General features: G+C 40.9%; 1 protein-coding gene across 1 annotated transcript in view; it reads right to left on the reverse strand.

Annotated features, from left to right (window-relative positions):
* The window catches only part of LOC107746712 (plasma membrane calcium-transporting ATPase 2), a 100,402-nt gene that overhangs the window by 68,972 nt on the left and 20,696 nt on the right, over positions 1 to 10,734 (reverse strand). The window contains exon 2 of the mRNA XM_016561010.1: positions 6,252 to 6,828. Within this exon, the coding sequence (XP_016416496.1) occupies positions 6,252 to 6,450 (199 nt within the window). The 5' untranslated portion in view covers positions 6,451 to 6,828. The remainder of the gene's footprint in view (positions 1 to 6,251; positions 6,829 to 10,734) is intronic.

Here is a 10,734-nt window from a genome sequence, read left to right on the forward strand (position 1 = left end):
TGTGTGTGTGTGTGTGTGTGTGTGTCTCCAACACAAAGCTGCCCATTAACATGCACAGGAGCCCCTGAACTCATGAAAAACATATGAGAAGTCACTTCCCAAAACTTTCTCTGCGCTATGTAACAATACTGTTGTCAGCGCTGTCAGCTGAAGCATCCGGCTGGGAAAATCCGACTGATGAACAAAGGAATTCTGTTACTGTATAGCTTGGTTTTCAGTATGTGTCATTGCTGAGCACAGTATGTACTGCAATCTTGCTTATAGCCTTAGTAATAGGTAAGTAAAGTCCCATGTTCATTACCCATAAAACTCAATGTAAAGATCATCCCAATCATGTTAAAATAGAGGGTAGCATGGCTAAATTTAGCCATAGTGTAAGTCATAGTGAAGCCACTGCATTACATGCTGGAAACCTAATAGATTTCTGTTTTCCTATTTATGTTCCATAAGTTTGATGTTTTATACATACAATATTGCATATATTTGACATTGCATATACATCTGAATTAGGGTAGTTTATCCACGACACTGAGGATACTGCTAGAGAAAGCGATTCCATGACTTATATGAAATGCGCATAAGTCAACATCAAACAGCATTCACCCATTTTACTTTCATAATGTTTCATCAAGTCAAACAGGATATTCAATAAGGACAAACAGGGAACAAATTGTCTCTACAATTGGTGGTTGAAAAATAATTGTGCTTGTTTGGACATCAGCTGAAAAGGAAATTAATTTGCACTGAAAAACAAATGGTAACCTGAAAATGGTCACATCTAAATTAAGTTGTATTCAAATAAATAAAAAAAAACATCACTGAATCAACCCAAATCCAATTATTTATACCAACAAAACAAATGTTTGTGGGTTGAAACAGGTAAAAATATCCCTTTAAGGTAATGATTGTAGGTTACCACTTAGTGTGAGACACTACCGAGAGGCAGAGCCTAATACATTGTGATGAAACATCAGCGATTTTTTTTTCCAGGCTTGGAAAAAGTCATGGAAGGTAAAATAAATTTTCATAAGGTAATGAAACTGTCTAAAGTTTATATATTTTTTTCTATTAATGCTCGGTTCTAAATTATTTCTTTAATTGGAAAGTAAATTGTGTCTAATTTGATGTTGACAAAAATAGTAACCTAAAAGTTTTAACATTTTAAAAACATTTTTAGGTTAAAAACAAAGTTTATTAATTAAATTAAAGGATATCGTCTATTTTTACCACACTTGATGTCAAACAGTAAAGTTCACTAGTCTGAGTCTCATATCTGATCTGATATCTTACTATTATACAGAGCGAAGGTGTAACAAGACAAGCACAATCACACCAACTCAGATTGTAACATTGCGTTTTTTCATGACACATTCAGTGATGTGCATATTACACACTACACTGTAAAAAATGACCGTGAATTTAACGGTAAAAGACTGTAAAAATGCTACAGTAAAAACCTGTTAAATGGTTAAAGGTAAATTCCCCTACTATATACGGTGAAAAACTGTATTGGACATTACATGTATTGGACATTAATTTTACGGTAGTATACCATTTTTGGAAGTAGTACTTCAATAGGTTGGTATATTAACATTATATCAGTTAATGAAAATACAGTATTTAACTGTAAATTTCAGTTAAAACCGTAAAACCTAAAACGTTGCTACCGTATTTTTTTATGGTAAAATTCCGGCAACCACAGCTGCCGTTTTTTTGCAGAATTTTTTTTACAGTGTATGATGATGTTTGTGTGACTGCAAATGGGGAAAAAATCACTTTCCTCATCTGCATCATCAGTATTTGTCTTGTTTTCTGTTGAAATGTCCAAAAGTCCTAAAACTGAGCTTTAATTGACAAGCAAAACTGGGTGAAATACTAGGACCTGTTTTCAGAGAATTCTTACCCCTATGACAAACTGTCTTTTGCTTGTCAAGAAATTTTCTTTTGTTTGAAAGATGTTAAGATACTTTGTCCTGGAAAATAAGAATGTGCTCACCTATATCTCTCACTTTGCTGAAATGTGCCAACACCGAAGCTCAATGTTGCGACGGGGAATGGATGACACAGCATCAACGCCACATGCCACAGGACGTGCACACAGGTGCAAAAATAGATGTAGAGGTCAAGAGGGCAAGCAAGACAGTGACAAAATGAAAAAGCAACACATCAGCAAGTGACTTGGCTCTGGTTAATGGTGTTAGGCAGACATCAGACATGACGGATGGGGAGGCCCAATGTGTGATGCACTGACCGATCCAGAGAGTCAGCTGTCACGCGTTTCAGTAGTGGAAGCACACCTGCCCATTGCCAGTGCCACTGAGAGCAGCCCGACCCCTTCAAGCACATGTCTGACAAAGAACCGTCCATTTGCATGACCCTAAACACACATTGACTGAGCCCAGGAGGTTTGTGTGTATCATTCAAGGATCCCTCGACCATGTCCCAACTTTTTATAAATTCTTATGTTCATTTAGATACATTTTCTGGGCAATAATCATTATAATTTAAGAGCTTTGTTTTGTGTGGCTTCAGTGCAAAGAGAAAAACGTTGCTGGCCACATAAAGCAGCAGCTTTAAAGGGGTAATTCACTGCTGGCAAGATGGATAAAACTTGGTTGTCAATGCAAATTTTTTTTTGATCGTTTTAGTGCTATACGACTAGAGAAAACTGAGAAAAATGCAGGGGTACAATATGTATTTTCACAATAAGATATGTATTTTCACTTTGTGAAAACTACAGATTGGACTGACAATTAACCGGGGATATTTCGGTGCAGGCAGCACGAAGAAAGAGTACACATTATTAGTTTACATATAAAGTCGGCAAATTCACTCTTTAAGATCAGCTTTAAGTCAACTCCAACCAGTTGCATCAGGAGTCGATCAAACAAATGAATGTGTGAACAGTAATCAGTAATACTAACATGCCTAGCACTTGCTGTATTTCTGCAAATGACTTAAAACTACTGATTGATGTTACTTCTAAATATTCATGAGCCAGGCTAATAAGGTTTACGATGTGTCCCCACCCCTTTTTTTAGAACACTCTTAAGCCCCTGATCATGTTACATACGTTACCAACTTTTCTGTGCCAACATCACCGACTCAAACTACCCTCCAAGGTCATCCATTCAGGAGCATCTGTCTCTTGGAAGAGGAGAAATGTGGCCTGGTCTCTTATTTATAATCTGTCCTCTGAGGGAAGTGCTTTCTCCTTTTAAGAATGGCTGCTGGAATCAGGGCAGCACTACTGTCCTTATTAGAGGAGATTGTACTCCTTCTGAGCAATTCCTGCTGGGACCCTAGATTAAGTAGGTTTGTCAGAGGGGAATGAGAATGCGGACCGGCGGACTAGATTAGCGTGCCGATCAAGGGTATGGGACGAGGGCACAGCCTAGCTAAGGTGGGACAGTGTTTAAGTAGCCATGTGATCCGGTAGCCAACAGCCGTTGTCATTGCTCCAGAACCGGGTCCTTCAGCGCAATGTCAAAGCGTCGCCAGGGATCAGTCAGGCGAAACGGTGGCTCTGATAAGCGGAGCTGGCCCACTGATGCTCATTGTGCGAGCTGCAGTTATGTTGTGTTTGCAGCTTGGCTCTGGGATGTTTTGCCAGCTTGCTTTGACCTTCAGTGCCTCTTACGGTTTAAATGTGGCATCGGATTACATGGAGTGCCTCACTTACGATATTCACAGCCCTTCTGTTTCTTTCCATTTTAATTGCTGTAAAGATTGGCTATTAGCTGCATTTCACATTTTCTCCTCAGCAGCAGAAGCATTTGTGTTAAATGCGAGAGCACTATTGAGCGCCAAGGTTAAAATTCTCACATCTGTGCCTTTAATACATCTCAGTTGCACTGGGCCAGGCTCAGGAGATATTTTACCTCTCATTTCATTATGAATTAGTCAGGAGACACATCAGGACGTACGAAACATGAGTGGAGAGATTAGCGAGACAGTCTAAGTGTTGGTTACTTTTAAACATGCTAATTCGGGTTAGGATGTGCACTGCGTCGTAGTGAGCTGGGCCATCAGACTGAAATAGAAATGAGAACAGAGGAAGGCATGGGGGAGGACAGTCACGGTGAGCGAACAGACACTTCTGGCCAGCTTGCAGCTGGTGCTAGGGCACAGCACACTGAGACCATTAGCATACAATAGCTGCTTGGCATTGTCATACCCTAGCCCACCTCTACGGCAAATTGTTTACTGTGGTTGCAGCGACAACAGAAGTGCCTTTCATACCGTCTGAACACATGGACGTAGTCATTCGGGCCTGCTCATTGTACTGTGTACAAATAGGAACTCTTCCCCCGTCCTTCATAGATTTCCCTGGCTCTTATTAATTCTCGTTAACTGTACCTCAAGCTGCAGGCTTTCAGATGGTGTGTGGCATTTGTCCTGACTACAGGCACTAGCGGCAGCATTATCTGAAGCAAGCTGACTTAAAGGAGATGCTTTCTCTTTTTTGGGAGGTCGCCAGGCTCCTCCATCTCTCGCTCAGCTCCCATCTGCCAGGAACTCTCTGTGTGAGAGTGGCCAACACCCACAACTTTGAGAAAAGTGGGCGCTCTAGCGGCTCAATACTACCCACATAATGTACTGTAGCATCCAGGAGGATCCAGGGAGACTTGTGTTGTCCTTACAGAGCAATTTCTTTATTCAGTAGAGATGAACTGACCATCAGCCCTGCTTCATCATTGATTGTAGTATGAGTAAGGTAAACATAGATTAAAGGCACAAGTATTGACTGAAGAGCCCGAAGAAATCGAAGAGGGATAAAGTTACACATTAGTGTCTGCCTCCCGCCCTGCGGGAAAATCCAGCTACAACTAGCTGCTGTTACATGGCTCCCAGTTGGTCAAAGCTGGACATAATTTGGTTCAAGCTGGTCCTGAGTGTTGATCAGAAGAATTACCAGCCAAAGGGGCCGATGTCAACATTGTTAGGGCTGGTAGATCGGTTGGTGGGGACCTGGCTAACTGGCATGTCCTGCTTTCTCTAACACGGCGTGCCCTTCTTGTTCACTGAACAGTTTGGGTTGTTTTCTTTAGGTAATGCATGGGTAGTTGGTAGAAGTCATAAAACTGGCACACAAGTAGACCCTAATAAAGGTTTTAACACATTCTTGCCTTTAAGCTTCCTCTGGTTCACTATAAAGATGTAGATATGCCATTTTTAGATATGCGGACAGTATGTCTGAGTAGTTCAAGCTGCTAAACATTGTCTGTGCCTTTCTAAAACATCTTTCTTATGATAGTGCCTCATAGGTTGACTTAAAATGGGCTGAACTAGTGAAAAATGGAAGAAAGAATCTTAGAAGATGGTGTATGGTCATTGCTGGGTAGTGGTGACTGCGTCCTGAGAGAGAAGGCATAACTGCTCAGCTTATTAACAAGACTAGATGTGACCATTTGTCTTCATTATCATGTCACACTTGGGTGTCAGCACAAGTCACTCCAGCAGAGCAGAGCAACAGCCTGCTCCTAAACATGTTCCTAACACTCACATCAAACACATAGTTTGCAGAGAAGGCAATATTCTGCTGTCGTCCAGGCTGACAGATCTATCAATCTAGCGTTGTCGCAGTTAACACATCTACTGCAGGCCAGTTTATATGGATTGTCATTTTGTTTTAATCTAAAACAAAAGGCATTTGAATTCACAATATGGTTGCATATTGGAAATACATTACATTTATAACAAGCTATCTACTCCTACACCTATATCACACACAGCTGTTTTAAATGACGACGCATCTAACAGGAGAAGATCAAATGGTGCATGCGTTGGATATCACAGTCACACCACTGTCAGAACATGACAAATCATGACACAATGAAGATGCCAATCACACCATTTTTCCAATGGATGCTCGCAAGCTCCTTTCTGCTCTAAAGGTCATGCGACTGATTTTCTATGCAAGAAAATGCTCTAGAACGGATCCTGCAGTCATTGCAGAGAGGTTATTTGTAATTAAAATTGTATATATGCATGGCTTCTTCTACCCAGCAACGCTATCATTGTACAAAGTAGCAAATTTAGTTTGACCCCTGCGCTGTTGCCTGGGAGACACATCCTAGTTAATAATTCTGCAAGACAGCCAACCAGCATCAGCAGCATGTTTAAGGGGGAAGAAGAGCATACAGGAATGGAAATGATTATCATTTGAAAGAGTGTCACTGTATGAGTGCGAGCTTATGCAGTGCGATTGTGTTTAGCGCGTGTGACGGCATAAGACAGCGCACACTCACCCTCTGTCGGCGAGGTTTTCAGCCTCTGGCACAGTCCCTCGACACCTCCATAGTCCTCCTGAATTTTGACCACTGCCTCCGTTCCTCTGAACTCCATGAGGGAACGCAGCTCCATGAGCGAGCATCCAAATCCCCCTGCATGGTTGCTGTCGTTGCTTTGGTTCTTGGTGTAAAAATCGCTATTTGTCATGTCCCCCATGGTGGCTGAGTATTGCTTGGTAGCTTTTCTTGAAAGCGGATGAGAGAAATGGAGAAAATGCCACACGGGCAGAGAAGGAGTCCCTGGTGCGGCTGGAGAACAGGTGTCTAATAAAAACGAGAGCAATGCAGGAGAGAATGGAAGGTAAGAGAGGGAGGATGAAGAAAAAAAACTGATCCTGTCCGCTGTCTGCAGTTGAAGAGAGGCTCCTCTGCGTTACTCGAGCGGGGACGCGACAGCCATCCGCGAGATCCCGGCTGAGGTCCTGAGGACGTCTGCGCTCACCACGGCTGCAGACCGGCGGCTCTCCATATGTGGTTTCCCATTCTACCTGCTTCCCGTCGGCTGCTGTCTACATGGTGATCCGCTCCATTACTCCTTCAGAGACAGAGAGAGACACAGAGGAAGAGGGAGCGAGAGAGAGAGAGAGAGAGAGAGAGAGAGGAGAGATAAGCATGAGTGTTTCTCATAGGTGCGAGCAGTACAAAAGTGAGAGGCACTAGGAAAGCATGGCACGCGGCATTGTGTCGTCAACTGCGTTTCACTTGCACACAGAGGTGGGGGGTGTCCATCTATTCCTGTGATTCTCCTCGTCATATGGCAGCGCTGTCACATGCATAGCTGCCGCATGCTGCGCTTTGATTGCTCTCTGACTAAATACAGAGCCATGTAAATACTGAAGGGATATGTGAGTGTTTACACCGCTCGTGTGAACTGAACGAGACTGTGGAGCGCATCAAAGGGCTTGACGCTATGAAGAAATGTGGGCAATGCATCCCACACTGCAGCAAGGTTAGCTGGAGGGGAGCTAGCGATGGTAAAGGATTATATAATTCATCCATGCGAATGCATTTGTGCTGCATAGAGCACCATTTGAATACCAGCTAACTAGCGCTGCTACATCTTGTGGGGCAAGTTCTCACATTTATCACTTTTGGTATGTGAAATCACACAAAGTCACAAATAGTTGTTAAGTGCACTGCAAACTGCAGCATTTATAAGCATTGCTGGGGAGTAATGATCTGAAGGTAGTGACGTTACTTGCTACATTTTTTAGCAGTGTAACAGTAGCTCAGTGGTTTTCAAAATAGTGTCACTTTTCCAGTAACAAGCTACTGTTTCCACCTTAAAAACGGTGTAGCATGACAAAACACTACATCACTGCATTTTGAATCATGTTGTGCCGACAGCTTTACCGCAGAGCGCGCTGAGGCTATATGATCATATGTGCTCTTCTAAATAAATGAGTTCAGCCCCTCTGTCTTGTTTTCATGAAACAAAATGAAGTTCAGTGTAATGTCACCCTGATTCATATGTTTTAATGAATGCTCTAACTGCACAATTGAAAAGTATCATCTTGTATATGAAGATAAATGTATTTAATAGCTCTTTAATTGCTTCCATGTAATTTGCTTCTTTTGGTTAGTAACTTGTACTGCTTTTTCAGAAAAACACGGAGTATCTTTATGTACAGTTTAGACAGTTTCAAAGTACATATATAATTACAGTAAATATAGTTTATACAGTTTATAAAATAGGTTCCCAGCACTGCTCAAACCAGCTGTATACCTGCTACATATAGTTGGTGTGGAAAGCTAACACAACCTAAACCAACCTGACCCAGCCATAATTCACCAGGAGACATACAATTATTGATTCAATCTATCTGAAAGACTTAACAGCTGGGACAGACAATCAATACCATTTCTAAAGAGAAACATTTCCATTTTTCTTTGAGCATGTCTTTGTCAGAAACAAATTAACATGCAACTGTTTGTCAGAACACTCTGGCTCATTGCATCAGTCACAACACAACACCTCTATGAATGTATCATTCCTGTCCACACATGTATTAGTAAAGCCTCGCCATGCTGACAAATCTGTCAGAATCAGTGGACTGTGATTTTGCCAAGCAAGACATGTTTCTCGCTGAAATCATGGTGGGAACGAGTGGCCCTGTATAATCTGGGACGGGCCTGCTTTCCATGAGCCAACACCAGCTCCACCAGCCGTGCCAATGATGGTTAACGTAACGGCTCTCAGGGAGGCATAATGAAGTCCTCCAGAAGGTTACTGCAGGTAATAATACATGTGCAGCTGCTTCTATCTGGATGCTGTGACAGATTCTCTCACATCATCACTGTGAAACAACACTGTGCATAATTTGAACAGACTATCCAACAGGATTACAACTACATGTGCAATATTTCAACAATGCTTTCAGGAAGATATCACTATCACCATAAGATGCTATCACTGTAAATGAGGTGACAAACCATCCCAAAGAGCACCTGCACTCCGAGTGTAATTACGTTTTGATTTATGAAAGTAAAGAAAACGACTGACAGAGACAACTTAAGTGTTCAAAATGTAAACACGGCACAAAACAAGTTACAAGTTGAAACTTCAGACCTTTAGGAAGTCATCTAAACAAGAAATTTCAAAGCAACGTGTGGAGTGTCACTAGAGACGTGCCTATGAACCGTAAGTTGTCTTATCAGGACTGTTTTATTTCCCTTATTTGGAATAATATACAGTACAGGAAGATTCTTCCACGCTGTGCTTGAGAATCCCACATGCAAACAGCTTCTAATGCGACAATCTATGACTGAACACGAACCTGAATAAGAAATTGTTATAAGAAAAACGCATGATGCAGGTTGCATGTAACCCACAGTGTTAAACACTGCTCAGTTTTCATACACTGAAGCAGTGTTGCAGTTAGTGACATACGGTCAATTATTTTTAGAAGATTGACCATTAGTGATGACACTTGCAGTTAACGAGCAGAATCACTGAAGATAAGAGGAACAGCAAGAACAGAACAAAAGAGTAGAGACGAGCAGACAGCACAACTACAGCTGACTCACAGCCTTACATGAAATCAACTGCAAATTAAATCAATGATATCTCACCAGAGCATGCTTAAACAACTCCAAAAACATCATCACAATGTTCAGTTATTATAAACCATTTTGGCTTTATTTCTTTCGTATGGTCTGTTTGAAGTCACCATTATGGTGATGTGGGCTCTTGGCCCTTGACTTTGGTTGAATTAATTCTACTTCAGCAATTGTTGAAAGTGTATACTATCACTATTTCCTACACTATTTCATGCTCCTGACTCACCTTTTACTTTGTGCGCTTTTTGGAATCAGTGACTGGCAGATGGATTTTTACACATGAGTTCTCAAATTAGCATTAAAGTCTTTAAAAACAGCATTTTTCAATTTTGAACTTTCATTATCAAGAGCTCTTTATTAGCTATCAATTATCAATTTCAAATCTCTGAATGTTTTATGTACACAAGTTCTTTTGAACGTATTTTAACTGATTAGTGCACAGATCCTTTGAAACAGAACATACAACTATTAGCCTAACAACTATGAGGCAAAATCAACCATTTACAGTAGCATCCTTCCAACTACAGAGCTTTGCAGGATCGACAGCATTGAATTGTGCACAGATGAAAAAAAATGGCTGTGAGAGATAGACTTGATGACATCTGATTTTCAAAAAAGTTTCATAGAGATTTTGTGTACTGAAAGTTTTTTGGAAGGATGTTTTGTCAGCTGAACACACTGTACCTCTGTCCTTCAAAGCCTTTTTTTCGTTCCTTTCAAAAATGAAATATGGTGCTAGCCTGACTAAGGTATATCGGAGCACTCTGTGCTTTTCGGGTCCTCTCTTTGACCAGTATCTCTTTCTCAGTATCTGCTCTTTCCTAAGCCATCCTCAAATGAGTAATATAATAGTTGACATGCTAGAGCAATCTGAGGAAGTGCAGACATTTTCATATTAATGTAGACCTGTAATTATTTAATGAGACCCATTTAATTGTTGTAAATTAACAGGAAGATGTAATTTTTAGTTTAAACACACGCTATGATGTCTGTGCACTTTTCAGTGTTGGGCAACACCACTCTTTTAACTGTATTTGTCAGTAATGTGAATGTGACTGTAGCTCAAAGTAACAAGCTACATTTTCCGGTGTGTAGTGCTTTAACATTACAAAATACTAGTTTTGTCATATTTTATTGCTCACACAGTTTTACAGCCAAGCAAAACAAGGCAATATCAAGTGTGCTTGCCTAAAATTTCTGCAATTCATAGTCAAGTGGTTTGTTCATGCATTTTAATAATAATAATAATGCTGGTGTTAACAGTCCTAACAGTAATATAAATACCACAATGCTCCTGTGGCTCAGTGGTAGAGCATTGTGTTAGCAGTGCAAAAGGTCATGGGTTCGATTCCCAGGGAACACACATACTGGTAAAAAAAAA

Source organism: Sinocyclocheilus rhinocerous, unplaced genomic scaffold (genome assembly GCF_001515625.1).
Source record: "Sinocyclocheilus rhinocerous isolate Xijiao unplaced genomic scaffold, SAMN03320098_v1.1 scaffold1100, whole genome shotgun sequence".
NCBI classification, from domain to species: domain Eukaryota; kingdom Metazoa; phylum Chordata; class Actinopteri; order Cypriniformes; family Cyprinidae; genus Sinocyclocheilus; species Sinocyclocheilus rhinocerous.